General features: G+C 39.2%; 1 protein-coding gene across 2 annotated transcripts in view; it reads right to left on the reverse strand.

Annotated features, from left to right (window-relative positions):
- CREBBP (CREB binding lysine acetyltransferase) overlaps positions 1–22,221 on the reverse strand; it is a 111,199-nt gene that overhangs the window by 62,186 nt on the left and 26,792 nt on the right. For both annotated transcript variants that reach the window (XM_080942543.1, XM_080942542.1), the window contains exon 3: positions 383–559. In XM_080942543.1, the coding sequence (XP_080798669.1) occupies positions 383–559 (177 nt within the window). The remainder of the gene's footprint in view (positions 1–382; positions 560–22,221) is intronic.

Below are 22,221 nucleotides of genomic sequence, written 5' to 3' on the forward strand. Positions count from 1 at the left end.
TCTTGTAATACAAAAATACAATCTTTTGTTTGACTACAACACAAATCAAGCTTCTACTGAAAGCTTCAACCCACTAACAACAAGCAAAGTAAGCCAGTCTTGGTATTCACAAATTTAGAAAGATAAAATAATTCATGTGCCTAATTCTCTCCATCAACAAAGGGAATCTGGGAGTGGCAGCTAAAACAGCCTTCCCTGCCCTTCTTGTTGCTATCTCATAACAGAAAATGAAAAGCTCACTTAGCTGCTCTTAGGAGGTGAGTTATGTATGACTCTATCACCAATGGCACACTCATTTACAGATCCTCATTGCAAGCACATAAAGTCCATATGCCAAAGCACCCACCAAGACCCTCAGAACAGAAAACAAAGGGCAACTTACCATATTTGGCACAGTGGTGACTGAAGTATTCTTGATATCTGTAGGAAAAGCAGGCAAACTATTGACCATGCTCTGTTTGCTGGCTAACTGGGGGTTCACTCCAGTGGCTCCCATCGGCTGCCCTCCAGTTTGACTAAAGGGTTGTCCAAATGGACTTGTGTTACCAGTCATCCCCATCTGAAAAAAAACAAAACAGGAACAATCAGCTGCCTGCCATGACACAATCACACTTGAAAAACAGACATTACAAGTGTTTGTCTGACCCACTAATGCCATGATGTGAAACTCTCCCTCAGTTATAAATGTGTAAGACTCCTTGTCAAGAGTTTGTTAGAACTGTGAAAAGCCAAGTTTCAGTCAAAAACTTAATGCTACATACAGAAGGCTAAATCATCCCTGTTCTAACCACCATCCCAGAAGAGGCAACACTTTCTCCCCTCCAGCTTGGCCAAAGCCTTGCCCTGCACCAGCTAGTCCTACACAGCAGAAGCTCCAAGATAAAGACCATGGAGAACTTTTTCAGCTAATATTTAATACACCATAAGTTTTGTTTCTCTGAGGTCAGATTTCAAGGACTAATACAATGGTTGAAAACACTGATAAGTTTCTTTAGAAAACTCCTTTCTTCCTCTCTCTCTACCCCGCCCCCAACCCAGACTCCTCCCATCACCAACAGCCTTTTTCTCTTTATTTTTGGTTGTGGGACTAGATTTTAATGTCTGGGCCAGCTCTCTGGCCCAATTTTTGGTTTTGGTTTTGTTTTGTTGTGTAGCCCCGGTTCTCCTAGTGCTCACTCTGTAGATCAGGCTGGCCTTAAACTCAGAGATTCACCTGCCTCTGCTCCCTGCCCCTTAGTGCTGGGATTAAAGGCATGTGCCAAAAATGCCCAGCCTTCTTACTACTAAAATATAGTCTTTCTGTGTTGCTTAGGCTGGCTTTGAACTTATGAGCCTCCCATCTCAGACTTGTGTATACTACCACACTCAGCCTTCTTCAGAAAATTTCATCTTTTCTACTTGGCAAGTTGACAGTTTCAGCGTGGCTTCAATTTCCAAACACTAAGGATCATAGACAAAGTCTAAGGTCATGGACAGCATGTTACAGACATCTAGTTCAAAGGAACTCATTACACATTTTGAAAGTTGGTAGATTCCTATCCAGAGTCTATAACAAAAAGATATGCAGCCTAACTAAGGAACCAGAACTTGAGTATCTGGTACCATGCTCACTTCCAGCACCAGCCTGTTCTCAGTTTAGAGGTAGTAGTTAAAAGTTTTAAGGTCAAAACAGACATAAGCCTCCAAGTTCTACCATAGCTCATTTCACTGTATCTTGTCCCGTCTTAAAAGGAGTGACAGATCAGATAGAAACCAATGGACACAGTTGCAGATTTAGGGAAAAACCATTCATTTTTAGAGTGCACAGATTTCTACATTCTTAATTCTGTATCTATTCTCTGTTGATGAAATCCAATTATCTATGGCCCCAAGTCTAGGATAACATACTGCTTAGCACCAGTGCCCAAAAATCAGACAATAAAATTAAGATGTTTAAATGCAATTACTAATAAAACCCATTTAGTATTAACTTCCTAACAAATACTTATTAATAAGCTAATAAACCTACTTTTATTCTCAACTCAAGTTTTCTCAGATTTCATTTAAATCTGCTACTGAAACTGAGTAAAATCCAAAGCAAAAAGTAACTTTGAATGACCATGGAATTTATTTGTAAACAAAATAAAACTTATGGAATGTTAATATTCTCATTTACCAGTAGCCCACACAGTAAAGCGTGCTTTACTCTTGTCCTTCCAAACAGAGCCCCTTCAAGTACTAATTCAAGTCCAATCTGAGAAAATCTATTACAGTAGAATCCCCCAACAACAACAAAACCTCTTGTAAGGTAGTAACTATTAAATAATGTTTCACGACTCTATCCACTTGCCATGAAAATCATTGTGATTGTGTGTGCCAGTCAGTCATTCAAGAATCTGTTTATCTAGTAATGCCTCTCTTTACTACACTAAGACTAAAAGCGGGAATGAGCACAACAAGGAAGGTGAGGACCTGAGCCTGCACAGCAGAGGTAGGAGACCCAGTAGGCCATGGAGAACATCCATACAAACTTTGCTCACTGACACAAGGGCACTTGCGGCAAACTGGAAATTATCCAGCTACCAGCCCTAAGCTGCTCAGGTCCTAGACTATACAACAAAATCAACTGACAGTACCCAACACAATGGAAAGAAGGGTAAGTTATGCTTCTATGCTGACAGATGATGGAAAGCACAGAGCACTCACTATTCAACCTCAGAGCTACCTGCCACAATGCCACAACAGTACATATGCTCATCTATGCTGAGTCTCACTTGGACATAAAACCAGATCTTGCCTCCCACAAACATTTACACTGAAGGTGCTCAGTGTTTATGGGGAAACTAAATAAATAACCATTCCAAGACATTACCACTTTAAAAAGCCTCCAGGAACAAAAGCTTAAATTAGCCCTGAAGAAAGTAAGTCACTGAAGCCAGAGCACAATAGCACAACATCAGGGGCTCACTGGGAGAAGCAGCTGTCCTTCCTACCTTCTAAGCTTTGGAAGCAGACCTAAGAAGATGACTCCACTGATCCAGTGCTGACTGCACAAGCACCGAGGATCTGAGTTCAGATCCATATCATCAATGTAAAACTGGGCACAGTCATGCATCTGTAAGCCATACCTACAACAGCACAAACATATACATGCACACAAACAAATAAGAATAAACTTTCAAGGTTCTCAATTACCAGACAGTAATCAACTGGCAGTTCACCTTCATTTTTACAGGATGGCAGTTTTGTGTTTGATCTCAACACAAGACAGTCTTTGGCCATATATACAGCAAATGCTCTCTACCTTACCTCCTATGTCAACAAACCTTGGGGTTTGGTGCAAGACCCTATTGTCTCTTAACCTAGACATCTCTCCCCAAAACCCAACAAATCCAGGCACCAAAATACTGACCCATTAGCCTCAGTGGGTACCTCTGGTTGCAAAAGCCTCCTTAGTTTGATTGCTTTAATGAGAAACAAGTATTATTTTCTACTTACAATGATAGAACAGCTACTGAAATATTAAGAAAACAAGCTCTGAGTACAAGGAGTCTCTCCACTACACTAACCAAGAGAGCACACTAGTTCCTCTTGGATTCACTCACCTTCCTCTGAGATCTGTATCAAAAAGATAATAAACATACATTTCAACCATAAAACATTAGAACTCCAAAAACTAAAAAACTTCAGGCACACTGATACTGGTATTGAAAAGGCGGTGAGTCGAAGAACACAGGTGGCCCACTGCAAAAGAGGCCCCTCTTCAAGGTAGGCTTTACAGTAGTAGTTGGTATACCACACACAGATCTATCTTCCTGCTCCTCTGTAGAATGGAAACACAGCGAGAGGCAATTTCTCCACATTAGTGGCAGCTCCACTTCCAGATGAGTTCCCACACTACACTGGGCTGAAACAATGGACAGGCACAACCTGAATCATCAGTAGGGCCAGGACAAAGGACTCTGTTCTGTCTTGTGTGGTGGTGTTTTTTGTTTTGTTTGGGGAACAGATACATTATTAGATGTTCAAAGGAAGTCCAATAGGATTCCTAAGAGCTCCTCAGAATGGATATTGCTTGCCTATGAGAAAATGAGCTCAAACTAAAACAACCCCATGCCTTATGTAAGAGTTTTACTGCACAGATAACCACTCATGAAGCCAACCATGCCACAACAAATGAACTGACTGTAATTTCCAGATGACCACTCAGAATAAATACTCCAAGTGGGGTCAAACTCCAGTGAAATGCCACATAGATATGACCAAGGCTACACATCTGATGAGACAGGCCATGTGGTCAGCAGGAGGAAGAGGAAGACAAGTTATGCAGGCACTCAGGAGGACTCAGCAGGGCTATGGAGTGCTCCCCATGACAACAAGCATGATAAAATTTCAGTAAGACCACATGTTGGTTTTTTAAAATGGACTTCAGTTTTCCACATAATTTTATATACATTTAAAACCACATAACAGAGCACTTGGAGGAAGTGTGACCAGAAAACAAACAGAAAAGGCAAGTATGGCTTACAGCAACTATGACTTCATAGAAAGGCAAAGGGTTACCTAGAAAGCACAGGAACACTAGAGCTCAGCTCAAGACTTCACTGTACGTCCCATATGCATAATCCAGAGACACTGTCCTATACCATGAGGCCTGTCACCTCCCAAGTGCATAGAACTACATCTTCTAAGCACACCAGACTGAAATGAGTACCACCGGACAGAGACACTGGCAAACTATAGCCATTGAGATAATGGCAGTGTACCTAATTTTAAGGCACAACAAATCTTAGTAGTACACACTCCCAAGTAAGATGTCATTTACCAAGCCAGATAGCTTTGGTTATTAGCTTAGTCTGAATGGTGGCTCTGCCACTTGCTGTGTGTGTGATCTTCCTTGAGTAAAAATTGAATACAATAAAGATAAAAACAACTCCTCTAAGGGCTGTGTGAGGATTTAACAAAAACAAAACAAAACAAAAATCGGTCTGGAAAGATGGCTCACTGACTGCTCTTCCCAAGGTCCTGAGCTTAATTCCCAGCAACCACAGGGTGGCTCACAACCAACTGTAACAGGATCTGATGCCCTCTTCTGGTGTGTCTGAAGATAGTAACAGTGTACTAACATACATAAATAAAATTAAGAATATCTACCCAAAAAAAAAAAAAAAAAAAAAAAAAAAAAATCACATTCATGAAGCATTCCAAACCAGAGCTGCCACACAATGCTGGCTACCTCTACCCTTATTGGTATTCTGAGGCTTTGGGGTCAAATTACACTAAATATGGTTTCTTTCCAAGGTTTGTCTAAAAACATAATAAAATAAAAACAGTTTTGAGGAGGTCTGATACAGGGAGTGGCTTTACACACAAGCTGGCAGATAGAGGACAGCTGGGATCACTGCATCTGACTACGAGACGTGTTCTCATAACTATGAAACACTAGGATAAAGACAAGCACTCAAGGTTCACTACCTATACAGATACTATGAAGAGACAATTATTTTCCTGCTACCCCAGTAAATCACAAATATTTTCAACTTAAAAACTTTGTTCATAGGGAACCAGAGAGGTAGCTCATTGGTTAGGTGCACTGCCTGTTCCTCTTTAGGACCAGTACCCATATGGCAGCCTTCAACTGTCTGCAACTTGAGTTCCAGGGAATCTGATACTCTCACATAGATATACATGCGGGCAAAACACCAATGCACATGAAATAAAGATAAATTATTAAAAAAAAACTTTGTTCATTCCAAACTTAAAATGTATTAAGAAGCAACTGGTATGGCACTCCACTGACAGTAAGTATCTGGGAAGCTGAGACAAGAGAAATCTGAGACTCAGGAATACCAAAGACTGTCTCCAGAAAAAATAAAATATCATAAGCAGTATGACCAGAACATACTAGTATAATGCACATGAATGGAAATGTGAACCAAACTTAAACAATAACAAAAACGCTCATGGACAACAACAACCCCAGCGTGCTTCCTGCCCATATGCAGGCTACAGCCAGCAACTGTTCACTTAGAGCACCTACAGTGTGAAGTCACAGGAAATTAAGCAGGTACTTGGAATCTTTCTCTAGGTAGTAGACTACATATAAAACCACAGATTTATATAAGGTATATAAAAATATGATCTAACGGATATAAAACAAAAAAGTAAATTAGTTAAGGACCAGAAATATCCATTCTTTTTAAAGAAAAGATGAACCATTACTAGACTAGACTATGGTTAGATCATTTGTAAAGCCAAAGCATTTCTCTCCTGGCAACTCACCACTGCTGGAAAAAAGGCAGAAGAGCAGTTTTCATAAAAAAGCTTGGCTGTATTCACTCAGCAGCTATCACTCATTTGTCCTTGGAATCGTTCCAGCACCTCTACTTGATGAATGGAAGGTTAAGGGACATATCTCAGTAATGAGAATGACATAGGCAACACATTTACCAACCGGAGAACACTTGAGAAGCAAAACTAGGTGGACTGACGGGCAGGTAACAGTCTCACTGTGGTGGCCCCAGGGAAATCACAGCCCTAGATCTGAGCACTCACTGTCAACAGTAAACCTTCCTTGCAAAATTGTTTCAAGCTCCTCTCATGCTTTCTCTTGGTAGGGCTTCTTTAAGGCTCTGGGATGGGGCTGTAGAACTCTAGGTCTGGGCACTGAAGCCAGAACTCTAAGATCAGTATTATGCCTCAGCAGACAATGGTCTTTGGAGACACCATCTCTACATCCTTAACTCATAAGCAAAACCCTGGGCTGGGGTGTGGGGTGGGGGTAGAAAATTGTTTCTAATCCTGCTTTGATAGCCTCGTCAGAGGAATGAACCTCTTGCCTCCAACTTTAATTTTCATGTGTAAACCAGGAACACTCTCAGAAGATCAGAATGGAACCTTCATGGTTCTTCCTGATTCTAAGTCTTATCTTTTTTTAGTCCCAATCAGTACTTAACTTACATGATAGTTTTATTGCTGGGAGATACAGGTTATTTACAGGGGGGAATCATTTGGGATTCCAAATCTGGTGGGAGTGGGGCCTGGAAGGGCCTCATATCAGAGATACTCTTAATGTGGCCAATGGCCATTACAAAAGATCACATAGGGTAGGTATATCCTGCTATCTGCACACCAAATATCAAGCATCCAAGCGATACACTCTCTGTATTCTTGTCCAGAGCGATTTACAAAAAATATGATGGAGCATAAGACTACCTAAAAGAGACAATAAAGTGTAAGTGGATTGTTTTTGCCTAATTCCTACAAATCCTTTCAGGGCAGAACAGCCTCGTTAGGATTAAGCCTGTCCCACAGTAGCAATGGAGGAAGAAAGGGAGAGGAGATAAATGGGAGACATGAGGAAAAAATATAATTTTCCTTTATCAACACAATTTAATTCACACTGTAGTCCAGGAGAATATATCTCATCAGATGAACTACAAGTGGCCTAAATCCTCTACACAGAGATGCCATCCTCCATAATTGACAGTTCACTCACTGATGAAATTGACAAATGGACACTAGAGAAAGGCACATTGATTAAAATTCCTTTGTTCTGTTCATGTGTACCCATGGAAGCTGAGGTTACAGACAAGTGTAAACTGCCCCAAATGGATGCCAGAAACAAAATCTAGGTACCCTGGAAGAGCAGCAAATGCTTTTTAACCACTAATCCATCTCTCCAGTCCCAAGAACAAGTTCTTGAGAGAGGTTCTCAGCTTTACTGTGACAGTGAAATGACAGCACAGGGGATGAGCTCTGAAGAGGGAGCCACAGGGAGGCAGACAGGGTCTGTGCGTGCCCTCCTGAACAAGAGGGCTGGAATTGGTAAAGGTAGACCCAAAACTCTAAATGTTATCACCTGAAATATATATAAAGCACACTCAAGAGTGACTGTCATTTTAAAACATATGCAAGCAACTCAACAGGATTATCAAATACTGAACTGTGACAATACTGATCATGGACAAACATGACTAGAGATGCTTGCTTATTATTGTAAGATTCAGAGAAGCTAAGAACTTTAGCATTTGACATATAAAGAGGAGACCCAGAGAAGTGCAGAAAGGTGGGAAGCAGAGTGAAGGAACTGAGAGGATAGTAAGATGGCTCTCACAGTACAAAACGGCATCTCATTACTGAACTGACAGAGAGAAACACTTCTAAGTTTTAAAGGAAAACTTAGGTGTAATCAGGACACCAAAGGCTGTGTGTTGCTCAAACAGTTTACTGCTTCAGCAATCACATGTTAGCTCCAGATACAACAAAGGTACCATTATACCTACACTATCTGAACTCTGGTTCAGTTCTGGCAGCCAGAGATGCTGCTTCACTAGTAATTATTTGGTACCTGAGCTTTGGAGAGCTTATGCAAAAAGTGAGATTTACCTGAATATACTTAGCTCCAAAGTTCAAACACCAAGGTGTCAGTACAATCACTAAACACCAACAAACAAACAAAATCCAGCTTCTATAAGGAGTAGACTCTTCCAGAACAGCAATGAGACTATGTGAACTACTGCCCAGCCCACCTGCTTCTGAGCTCATTTGCAATCATATACACATATACCAACCAAGAACAAAGTACCTATTAGTTATTTTTCAGGAGGTACTATATAGTGGTAAGAGTACTACACAGGGGGACAAGTACTCTCAAGACCATGGTAAAACACACAAACCCACAGAAATCACAAGAGTGCTGTCAACTAGCTGCAGAATGGATCACTAAATAGAGAAGATTCCCAGTCCGAGAAGTGAAGCTCATCAGACCACACCAGAACATCAGCATGAAAAAGAACATGGTAAAACACAGGAGGAAGAATCCTGGATCTCTACCATTCTTATAGTTTCAAAGTTTTTATCTACTCCAATAACCTAAACATCTATAATGTCACAAGTATGTAACCAACTATATAAAGAAAAGTGGATTTTTTTTTTAATGTGTGGTTTGTTGTTATTGTTTAGACAGGGTTTTACAAGGTCTGCTAGGCCACCTTACCCATCCAAGACCCAAAATCTTAATTAAGCCTGGCTCCTGTCTTTAATCTCAGCAGCATTCAGGAGGCAGACAGGTAGATCACTGAGTCCGAGGCAAGCCTGGTCAATACATCAAGTTCTAAGTTAGCCAAGGTTACATATATACTCAGTCAGTCAGTCAGTCAGTCAGTCAGTGTCTCTCTGTCTGTGTGTGTCTCTCTCTCTGAAACAAAAGTAGAAGAAAACAAGAATGAGCTGGCTATCAATAATGATGGACTACCATCTCAGAAAAACATCATTCACAATACTGACAAGATAAAAACTGCTCAAAGCTGCCAATCAAATCCTAAGGACTTAGTTGATTAGTTAGACCTGGCCATCATCTCCTTTTGCTTCCTTCCCTTTGGCTTACAGAACTTTCTATGGGGGTAGCACAAAGGCTAAGTCATAAAACCGAGACCAAAACTGCCAAGAAAACAGCTCCCCTGGGTCTTCAATGATCCAATGTGTGTGTGTCTGTCTGCCTGCCCCCCCCCCACAATCTCCTCTCTCACACATCCTTATCCACATGCCATAACCTCCCTCACTCGTCCTTATCCTGTACCCACACCTGCCATTAGGAACACCTGCTCATGGCTGAGACTATGTACTTTCGCTTGCCATGCACAAGACTGCTTCTGACTTCAATGGGACAGCACATAGGAAACACTGAAAAACCACAAGGTACTATACAATCTTGAGGTGGCTTTAAAATCTCTTTCCAAAAGTAGAATGTAAAATACCTAAGCAACCACGAACACTGTCTAAGTTTAAAAGAACAGAAGGGTTAAGTCAGTAACTGCAAGCCAATGTTTGAGGTCTGTGTCACTCAGCATTACCGACTCTTTATAGCAAGGATTTAAGATGGCTTGTTTACCAGCTCGGTCTTATTACTTGGCAGAGAGATACAAAATGAGTACAGTTCAGTTTCCAGTACGTGAAGTTTCCACTTAGAAAACAAAGGAGCTACTGCTATCCTAACTACACAACACTTGCTATTTTTCAAAAGCCCAAAATAAAGAATGACATTCTTATCCTTAAATTGTGACATGCAGAGATGTATATCTCCAGAAGTTTGACATCACTATCTATATATTCTCACTTCCTAATAAAAAAAAGTCCTCAACATAAAATTCCTGGGTTTTAGCAAGGAATGTCAAAAAAAATTCTAGATGCTTGTCTCATAATATTCTAGAAGAGTTCAAAACTTTCTCTGCCTACAGCCAAAAATAAGACAGAATTTCTACATGACAGAACACACATTACACAGGTAGATAAGATAATCAACTCTGCTTGAGGGTAAGTCTAATTTTTAAGTATGTTTCTGTGTGACAGACATGGCTGCTATATGAATAATCCAGGTTGGCCTTGAGTTTTCACCCTGTCACATCTATGCCAGTGTTGTATATCTAAATTTCAAAAGAATTACTAAGGCAAAAATCCCTTGTGGAAATTAACCCATAACTCCTACTTGAACCTCTTATAAGAAGTCTTATATACCATCAGAAGCAAGAAGAATCAACAGAGGAAACTAATTAAAAAAAAATTCAAAAAGTCATTAAAATAAACCATTATGCATAGTTTTTAATGATTACAAGGATTTTTTTTTAAAAAAAGTGTTATTGCTGTTTTGAGACAGAACCCCAACATATGACTCATGTAATGCTGGCTAGCCTGAAACTTGCTATGAAGACCAAGCTAACCTTTCTCTCAGAGATTGACCTGCCTGACCCCTGAATGCTGAGATTAGAGATGTATGCCAACACAAAAACCCAATAACAAGTTTTTCAACAGATAAAACATATATCTCCTATTTTAAACTGAATTTAATGAAAAACTATGAAAAGACAAATCTGTGCAAATGAAGTATATAGACATCCCACCTTAAAAGAGGGGCACAATCCCCACCCTCTGTTGTGACAGAGAGGAAAAGAAAAATGTATCAGAGAATCCTAACAAATCCAAACTCTGCCAGGCATCAAAGGGTACACCATCTATGGCAATGAGTCATGCTGATGGTATATGTACCCTTGATGGATGAGAGGAAAACAGCAATTGACTGAAATTGTTTTCTACAAATTCTTATGATTCTGTTCTTTTAAGTGTGTGTGTGGGGGGGGTTATTTTATGTGTGCCAGTGTTTTAGATCCCAAGGACCTGAAGTTACAGATGGCTGGGACCATATGGGAGCTGGGAAACAAACCCACCCCCTTTGCAAATGCAACAGGTCCTTTCCACTAAGCCACTGCTCCAGTCCTTACGAGAAAATATATCAGAGAAATATAAAAAAGAGAGGCATTTAACAATATCCGTAATCAGTTTACAAAACTGTCAAGGTCATCAAAATACAAGAAACACTGAAGAAAAATGCCACCTCTGAAAGAAATCTAAGGAACTGTCACAATTACATGTAATGTAGTATCTTAGATGGGCTCTAAGAACAGGAGGATATAAAGAAGAAAAAAAATCCAGGAAATCATATTCAAGTATTGCTGTGGCAGTCATCATGTGTGAGACAATGTACCACCAGCATAGGAGACAGTTGGAGGTGAAGGGAAACAGACATTGGTTCTATTTTTCTATGTTGTATGTATGCATCCATACATACAAGGAAAACACTCAGGCACATAAAATTAAGTAAATCATCAAAAAACAAAACTCAGAATGTTACAAACTAAACCCCTCTCTGCCATCACGATATTTAAAAAAAAGAGAGAGATGGCTCAACAGTTAAGAGGACTTGCTATTCTTGCAAGAGGACCTGGGTTGAACTCCTCTATACCTCCAGTAGTGGCAGGGATCTGACGCCCTCTTCTGGCTTCCATAAAAACTGCATGCACATGATATACACTAGCAGGCAAAACTAACATACATAAAAATAAATATATGTATTTTTTCCTTAAATTTGTATTTATTTAACATATAAGTGCTCTGTTGCACATCATCCACCCGCCTGAAGAGAGCATCGGGTCCCCCTACGATTGTGAGCCACCATGTGGTTGCTGGGATTGAACTCAGGTCCTCTGGAACAGCAGCCAGTGCTCTTAACCACTGACCAATCTCACCAACATATGTATTTTTAAAAGACGGATATTTAGCTAGGTATGGTGGTACACAACTTTAATCTCAGCACTAAGGAGACACCGTTAGTCAGATCGTTGAGTCTGGAGCCAGCGTGGTCTACATAGTGAGTTCTATAGTCATGGCTCTATAAAGAGAGAGTCTCAAAAAATGAATGAATAACTGTGTGAGTGCAAGATATTTTAAAAAGCAGATTGCTTTACAGATTCAAAATGTATACAGACATAATTATGATGGCCTCCTCCATTCAACACAAATACTTTATAGTTTATCATTTTACAGAAAGGTAATTAACAAGTATTTTCTGGAATCAATCACAGTAAGTAAAGTCTGCTACTTTCTATAGAATACAAGCAGGACTGTGGCTTGTGTTAAGTAGATATAGCGCCTACCTCAGATGGTTATTAAACATGAGACAAAAAAAAACAAAAAACAGTTTGCAAAATTCTCAGCACAGTGGCTTCCCTTACCATAATTCAGGAAGAATAAATAAGCACAGTAATTTACGACTATAACAAACATATATACTATTTAGAAGGCCAAAAAAAAAAAAAAAAAAAAAAAAAATACTGCACCACAATCAGGATAAAAACTCTTTTAATTTAATAGCAGATGGGACAACAAATTACTGTCTGTGGTAAATATAACTCCAAAATAAAGAAGAGATACTTTGGAACAGCTGGTCATCATGTTTTGGCTCAAATACACTGAGAAAAAGCACAGCACTTCACAGGTTCATACAGTGAAATTACTCTGTGGGCAACTCAGAAAACAGAAATCATTTGTAAAGTGTGAAGTATACAATCACTGTAGGCCACCAACTGCATTCCATATAGTATGTTCACATTATCAAAACAGTGTCTCCAGAGATACAACTCCAGCTCCACCTGGAGCCTGTTCAAGCTGGCTGCAGGACCATAGTGCTCCAGATGTCAACTGAACAGAAGTAGTACAGCACTGGAGACAGAAGGTCTAATTAGCCCAAATTTCAGAGCTTTGTTCACTACCCCAGGAGTCTAGAGGGACCCCAAAAGACCACACTCAGGGCCTCTTTCACTACTGCCCTAAGAAATGGAGGGCAATGCTAGCCTTGAAGAGATCAGAAGTAACTGACAGAACAAAACCTCAAACTCTCCAACAGAAAACAAACTACATTCAGCAACACGTCATCCACTTTGTCTACTACACAAGTAAGAATTTACTGAGCATGCACAAAGGCAGGGAAATGTTACTGGTAAATACTAAACACCACAACTAAGACTAAAAATAGCAGGCTCAGTGGGAAGGGTACTGAACTGAAGATCTGAGACTAAGATTGTCAGAATAAATAAAAGGTAAAATCTACCAAAATATTGTTTAAGAGAAATACACATTTTTTAAAATTTCATGTACATTGGTATTTTGTCTGCATATGTGTCTTTGTGAGGGTGTCAGAGCCTCTGGAACTGGTAATGTATACTCTGTAATACTAAACTTTTGGAAGTATGTAATTTGCTTTTTGCTTTTACAGAGAATAAAAGTTAAGATATTGTCCTGAGTCTCATAAGAGACTAACTTTTAAATAGTGTGATTGTGAAACGATTGGGGGTGGGGGTACTGGAGAATGGGCTCATCAGCTGAAAATACTGCCTGCTCTTCCAGATGACACAGGTTCAATTCCCAGCACCCACATGGCAGCTCACAACTATCTGCAACTCCAAGATTTGACATTTTCACACAGACATACAGGCAGGCAAAACACTAGTACACATAAAATGAAAATCAAATTATTACAAAAAGAAAGATGCTGGGGACCTTTTGAACTTGGACTACATTCTTTTTGCATTATGTTTTGGCAATAAGATTACCCAGGGAGTAGAAATGTAGTAGTGCTTTGGATGATAAATGTTCCCATAATATGAGGCATTTGAATACTTGGCCCCCAGTTGGTGGTATTAAGGAGGCTTAACCCTTTCTTTTATAGAATGCCTTGCTTGAGGTATTTTATCAATGGGAAAGGAAAGTAAGTGATACAAGATATGTTAAAGATAGATAATAGAGTCAACTTGATAGGACCCAGAATCACTGAAGTGGCAAGCTCTGGGTGTATCTGTGGTGCATTTTCTAAATTAGCTTCATTAAGGTAGGAAGATAACCTTAAAGCGGGCCGCACCATTCCATGAATGAGATCCTAGAACAAACATACATAAGAAAGCCAATCTTGTACCAGCGGTTCACCTTTCTCTCCACTGCAGACGTGCAGATGCAAATGGACTGGTTGCCTCAAGTTCCTAAAGCTGTGACCTGGAACTCTGAGTTAAATAAACTCTTCCCCCTTTCAAGTTGCTTTTTGTTGGATGATTTGTTATAGTGATAGGAAAAGTAATCAACACTGGGTGAAGGTGGGCACAAATTTTCTAGATAAGAGAACTGTCCTACATCTTGAAGGATAGAGAGCAAAGGTTATGAGCAGAAACAAGATTTGTTCGTTCCATTCTATGCGTATTATATTCCAGAAATATAATAATAAAATATTAAAATATATTAAAAATTAACAATCATGTGCCTTTAATTCCAGATAGTTAAGAGCTGACTTTTAGTTGGTAGGGGGGGACCAATTCCTTGGTTATTTATTCCTTCTACAAGTATTGGTCTTTGAGAATTATGGAAATCTTCAGTGTTGCTAATATGCAAATATTCATTCAGGTTGTATTATAGAGAATAATCAGTTAACTAGAAAAGAGAAAAGCCAACTTCAACTCTGACTTTAAAAAGACAAATAACTGTGCATAAAAATGAGCCCTGTTAAGTGGGCTAGCTTGATACCCAGAGTCCCATCCTGGATCCTACACCCTTAAGGAGAGAACCAACTCTCCCACACTCTTATTTCTCAAATTCAAGCTCACACCTACTATAAATAAATATAAACAAAAGACTGGTAGGGATGAGATTGTGTTTTCTTCTCTAGAAAATCCCATGCTTTTAAATTTTGTAAAATATAAAAAAACTGTTTTTATGAATTAAACAACATTCACTGAGAACATTGCAAGAGTCTCATCAGTAACTTCACAAATTTAGGGCTATCCCATGTCCTAAAGCAAAGCAACACCCCTCAGTTCTTAAAAACACTAGGCAATATGCTGAGAACTGCTCTCACATATCTCATTTAATTATTACAAAATCCTATACCCCCTCAAAATTGTCAAAAACAGTTCTCCGGGGCAGGTACTCTTATTAACCTCATATAAAAGATTGGGGGAGAGTGATTTTCATATTGGTAATCATTTGGAGCCTGCATATAAACCTAGGCAGCTTACTTCAGAGTTTAAGCTCCACTCTTAAAGAAGCGTGGACTTCCTCTGAAGTTATGGCAAGATTCCTGACACTGCTCTTTCTGCCCAAAAGCTGCTTCTCCACAGACTGTATACATTATTTTACAAGATACTCATCTCTGCTGTAATCCTCTAAGAGACCAAATTATGTTTTGTTTTTCTGAATAGTAAATTTCATTTTATTTGCATTATTTTTCCATTAATTACATTTTTAGGGGGAGGTGTGTGTATGTCTGTATGTATACATGTTCCATGATGTTCATATGGAGCCAGAGGACAACCTGCAGGAGTCAGTTCTTCCTTCTCTTCCACCATATGGGTCCCCAGGGATGAACTCAAGCCATCAGACTCAGCAGGAAGCACTGTTACACACTAAGAAACCTTGCTACCTTTCTTTGTTATGTTAAATAAAAAATTAGATGGTATTATATCAGAGTGAAAACCATCAAATAAACATCCAGTGTTGTTTCCCTTACTACTAATTACCAGATTCCCAACTGTCTAAAGAATGAAGATGGACTAGCCACTCTTTTAACAGCCAACGTGATTGATCCTACTAATTCTTTAATGACCGCATGCTGTTCATCTTTCCTTTAGAACATATATTACCAGCATACAATTTCTGATTGGCATAACTGGCACCTTGGAGGAACTTGTTATAAATTCTCAGAGATCACCCTAAATTGCTGAATCAAAGTCTGTCTTGCTCTTGGGCTTAGATTTAAGCCAGTGATGCAAAGTGATGGTTGTCTGTGACTGGGACCTGGATATGTGTGAAAACCTTTACCCTAGGAGAAAGGGTCTCAGGCAGTAACGCTCTACCTCTCTGAAAACATTCTTAAAAAGAGGATGGAAGGGGCAGCCCCTCAAGTCTCTTCATATACCAAAAGGGCCTATTTTTAACTCTCTATATCTACTTATTTTGCTATCTTTCCTGTTATGTAAGAAAAAAACAAAAAGGATTTCTAGGGTCACATAAAATCAGAAAGAATCTGGACCACCTGACCAGGTTTGCAGGTTAGCTTTTATTGTCAAGCTGACATAACCTATCTGGAAGAGAAATCCTTGATTAAGGAGTTACCAAATCAGATCTGGGCTTAGGATTTAAGTCTTCAAAGAGTTGTCTGGTGCCTGATATAGAAAGAGTATGGTCTCTGGACAGGAAGTAAAGGGGAGCTGAACAGAAACCAGAGAGAATGTCAGTCAACGGTGTTTCTTCAGTTTCTGACCCGAAAGTGCAGGCTGAAATAAACCCTCTTCTCCCAGTAACAAACAACAGCAAGGAGCACACAACACTTCCCCACTCTCTTCTGTGATCATCTACACAAAGCAACTTCTCTCAGCACATATCACAGAAGAAAACCTGAGTGTCTGTGTGATTTCTAATCCCACTGAACTTTGCCTTTTTTGGTTTCCTTCTATATGCAGTCACTATTTGGGTACTTTTAATAGCAAGTGCCTCAAACTCCTAAAAACAGTGGCACATCAGGTTTTGCTATAGTCAAATGGAGAAATGGTTTTGGTCTGCTCCAGGTTTCCCCTGTGTCTTGCTTTGTCATTACTGCCAGTTCATTTAGAACAACTAACATGTCCTGTTTCCTTGCTGGTAGGGGACAACTGTAATGTTAGCCTTCAGCAGGCTGAGTCAGGAAGATCCTAAGTTTCAGGTTTAAGACTAGCTTAGCTTACAAATTAATATCTTCAAAACAAACAAACACACGTTTTCTTAAATAGTCACACACAATTATAAATAATCCACACAAATAAAATGTTTAAGAACCTTAAGGAAATCTTAAGACTTTTTTATTGAAGCCTATGTGTATCTGTGAGAGTGTGTATGGGTGCCACTCGACAACAGGAAAGGATACCAGATTCCCTAGAGCTGGAGTCCCAGATGGTCGTGAGCTATCTAAAATTCTGAGTGCTGGAATCTGAACTTGGGTTTTTCAAGAGCATCATGTGCTCTTTCTTAACTCTCTCCAGACCAGACTTAGAGTAATTTTAAGATAATGAATAAAAAGAATACCTGTTAAGATATAAATTTTAACAACAGACCCATGGTTCATACTGTATGGCCCATAATTAAGAAGCCTTAATGCCAGGCTTGAAATTATATTAAGTTATTCAATATTTTAACCTGTTCTATGAAATGTAAAGAGCCTTCTGTACCTATTACCTGCCTACCCCCCCCCCCACTTTAGATTTGTTTATTTTACTGTGTAAGTGTTTGCTGGCATGTATATTTATGCACTGGGTGCTCTCCCAGTGCTAACGGAGGTGAGGTCAGGAGAGTGGGTTGGATCCCCGGAACTGGAGTCATAGATGGTTGTGAGCCACTACATAGGTACTGGGACTTGAGCCTGAAATCTCTGCAAAAACAGGTGTTCTTGCTCTGGCCACTACACATATTTTAACATGAAGTAAAAGAAGTAAATATTTGAGTTTTCCTTAAAAATCAAAGTAAACTAAAATAGCTACATCAATTCAAAATACCAAAGTCCAAAACTAGAGAACTGATAAAAGATTTCAAGTTAGTCTAAAGAAATCCTGGTTTTCACAGAAAGGAAGACAAAGACAGAAAATGAGGTAGCTTCAGGTCCCTGTGCTTGCACAAATGATATTATTCAAGGTATTAAATCATGTCAACACTACTTAAATTGCCCAAGGAGAAGACAAAAGAAACTTCCAAAGTCTCTTTGATTGGTTAACACACACACACACACACACACACACACACACACACCAAATAAACAAAAAAGTCCCACATGATCAATAAGAAACAAAAATTCTAAAATATAGGGCTGGAGAAGTGGCTCAGTAACTAAGAGCATGGGCTGTTTTTCCAAAGGACCTGAGTTCAATTCCCAGCAACTACATGATGGCTCACAACCATCTGTAATGGGATCTGGCACTCTCTTCTGGCATACATGCAGGCAGAACGCTAAGTAATAAATAAATGTTAAAAACTGTGATGAAATCTTTTCTATAAAAATCCTAAAAAAAAAAACAAAAAATATTCAGTACTTATATTAAGTGTTAATTTTTACATTCTCAAGTGTGATTCAATTTAATATGAAAATCTCCTGATAACCAAAGAAAAACTTTTTACTTACAAAAGAATCTTAATTACTACAGGTATAAAAAGCCTAATGTTTATTAATGGAGACTATGCCCAAATTTTAAAATGCACCATTGCCTTTACTTGCAAACTAAAGCTCACATTTTATGTAAAACACAAGATAAACTTCCACTCAAATCAGAAACTAAACAGATACCCAAGAGCATACATAAAAATATCCACAAGGAGAAGACAAAAATATCAATGCAAAAAATTCTCTTAGAAAACCCAAGAGAATCGGCTGAAGTAGTAGTAAAATAAAAAGTTCATGAAGTAGTCAGAATCTAATGACATCTGCACATTAATCCCTATATTAAATAAAACAGCCAATTAAATAATGAAATGGAACTTGTCCCCAATAGTAAACTAACCCACAAGAAACAACAACAAAATGTACTATACAGAAAGAACAGTCGCTTGTCTTTAAGAATGCTCTGCTTCCCTTTAGTTTTGGGATTTAACAAACAGGGTGTCTCACTGGCCTTGTGCTCATCAATCACACTAGGTTAGCGGGCACCAAATCCTAAGGACCTGATTATCTCCCAGCCCAGTGTGGATACCAGGGATCAATTCAGATCCTCATGCTTGTGCAGAAAGCACATTACTGACCTCTGCAGATGAAGAAAATTCTTCTGTTTTCCTAAAATAATAGCCCTTATCCCTGTCTGCTGTGAAAATCATCTGAGGAAAACCATGTCCCAGCTAAGCCCTGAGATTCTAACCTAATTGGTCAGCAATGAGATTCAGACTTTAAAACAATGTGTGACCAAGGCTGAGAACCATGTGAAAGTTCAAGGTCACCACCATGAACAAAAGCTGAGGGAACAGCACAGGTATAGGTAAAGATCAATAACTAATGTAAAACAACACAGCAGATGGATGACAGACCTGCTATACTAAATAAACTGCACTGTGACTATCATTTGGGAAAACAAAACAAAACACTAGCCTGATCGTTGGTCAAAATTAACTTATTTTTTTTGGTGAGTCTATTTGTTTATTGTGAGGGGGGATTATTAGAGCATAGTGCTAAGTGTGGAGTGCCCAGGGTCTTATGCTTATGAAAACAAGTGCTATATGCCACAACCCTGAACCAAAAGTGAGGTCTAGATTCAAGAAATAATCAAGAAACCTAAGAGAATACTTTTCCTTTCCTTTGTTGTGGGTGAATGAAACAACAAATCTCGCTTATATTCTGTGCTGACCTCCAACTCCAGAGCTCAATCCAGCCCCTTATCTTTGCCTCCTAAGTTGTGAAACAAACGAGTATCACCACATCCAACACAAAAGATTATTTACCATTTAAAATAGGGAAAGTACTTTGATATACAATCTAAAAGTATAAAAGGAAAAAGATGGATGTTACCATACAAACTAGAAACATAACGGGGCTGGAGAGATGGCTCACTGGTTAAGAGCACTGGCTGCTCTTCCAGGGGTCCTGAGTTCAATTCCCAGTGACCACATGGTGGCTCACAACCATCTGTAATGGGGTCCAATGTCCTCTTCTGGTGTGTCTGAGAACAGCTACAGTGTACTTATATACATGAAATAAATAAATCTTTTAAAAAAAAATAATATCCCTGACAAAATGTGACAGACATTGTAAACATATGGGACTAATTTGATAAAATAAAAAAAAGGAAAAGATATCTACTGAAGTCTTAAACTTTTAATAAATATAAAAAATAAGCTATAGCTCAGTGCGCATGGGTACACACACACGTAACATACACACACACACACATAAATTAAAAAACACATTTTCAAAGACTTATCCACCACTTATTCGCTTGTACAAAAATGTACATGTATAAAATATGCCTGGAACAAAACTATGGCAACAATGGAAGCATCTAAAGTGTCCAATCCAGAACTACAAACAAGGAGCCATATCCAACTTAGAGCCTGTAATAGAGATTTCCAGATCTTCTGTAAGTGTATGATGCCACTGAACTTCACATTTAATGACATGTGGACTAGTGTTTTAAATTTTTCTTGTAAATAGAAGCTAGAGAGATGCCTCTGTAATTAAAGGTTTGCTGGGTTCATTTCCCAGGACCTACATAGCAGCTTGCAATCACCTGTAACTCCAGTTTCAGGAAATCCACCACTCTCTTTTGGCCTCCATGGGCTCTGCAAACATGGGACACAATCATACACACAGGCAAGCATCTATGCAGATAAAAAATACATCTCTTAGAACACTGTTTTGTGACTATAGTTGTGAAGAGACTTATTAGGCAGGCATGATGACAATCCCCTGTAATCACAGCACTTTTACAAAGCAGATGCAGGAGGTCAGTGACAAGTTCAAGACCAGCCTGATCTATCTATACAGTCATTCTAGTCCAGCTAGGGTTACAAAATGAGATCCTCTTTCAAAAGCCCAAGTGGGGTCATTCATAATTTTTAAGGTCATACACACACACACACACACACACACACACACACACACACACACACACACATATATATGTACACTGTAGCTGTCTTCAGACACACCAGAAGAGGGCATCAGATCCCATTACAGATGGTTGTGAGCCACCATGTGGTTGCTGGGAATTGAACTCAAGACCTCTAGAGCAGTTGGTGCTCTTAACCACTGAGCCATCTCTCCAGTAATGTTGGAAATTACTTGGCTTTTATTTCTTAAGTTAAAAAAAAATCCTCTTATTTATGGTAGCCTCAGGACTTTATACCAGTTCATCATGTTCTCCTCAATCCTCCAGGAAGTTATATTTTAATTATATTAATAATTTAATAATAATAATCTACAGAACAGTCCTACGTGGAATTTGTTGAACTGCACAAAATAGGTGTACCTAGTGGCTCTCATTCATAAACCTTGGGTCACAAAGCTTCTACCAGGTTTGGTACCTGAATGGCAATCAGCCTGTGTTTACTTTCTCTGTACCCTTCTCTCTTCAATCTCTATCTTTTTTTTTTTAAAGCTACTTCACATCTTGATATTACTGTTCCCTCTTCTCCAAGTTTAGATCCTGTTATACAAGACAGTTGCAAGGCTGGTAATGGTAAACTCCACCCCTTGCCTTTCTCTAGAACATGAGATTGAGACCATAAAGAAGGGCCCTGAAACTACCTAGAGTCTCAAGAGTATGAGGCAATATAACTTCAGTGCCAGCCAGTAGAGAGAGTCTACCTCTCCAACAAGCTTCCAGATGAATCTGGTACTGCTGGTCCAAGGACCCCACTTTGAGAACCATAGTTCTGATGTTTTCACTGGGACACAAAGTTCTACAAATCCCTCTCTCTGCTGTCAACAGTGACAAGAAGCTGACAATCTTGAAACATGGCTTTTTTATGAAAAAAAAAGAGGGAGACCGAGAGTTAACACATTCCCCAGTAATATAAAGAAAAGAATAGACAGGAGGATATACTTCGTCAGCTGAGTAAAGCAGCATCCTTTACCAGATCCCCTGATGCATTAAAAAAAAAAAAAGCTAGCTCTGAGCAAAAACTGCCTTCAACTCTTCTCAGAAGTGAATCTGGCACTCACCAGCTCACACCTGTCATCTGAGCACTTAGGACGACAACCTAGGCTTCGTGGAAATTCAAATTCCCACTACCACCCTCTCTAGAACAATATTTTTCTTAAAGATAGGAGATAGAGATTTATCTGAAAGGGACTTCAAAAAAAGCCTTTCATCGACATGAAACTTTTAAGAGGAGGGATAAAAAGGAGCCACAGAGCCC

The sequence above is a fragment of the Micromys minutus genome (assembly GCF_963924665.1).
Source record: "Micromys minutus genome assembly, chromosome: 31".
Classification (NCBI taxonomy): domain Eukaryota; kingdom Metazoa; phylum Chordata; class Mammalia; order Rodentia; family Muridae; genus Micromys; species Micromys minutus.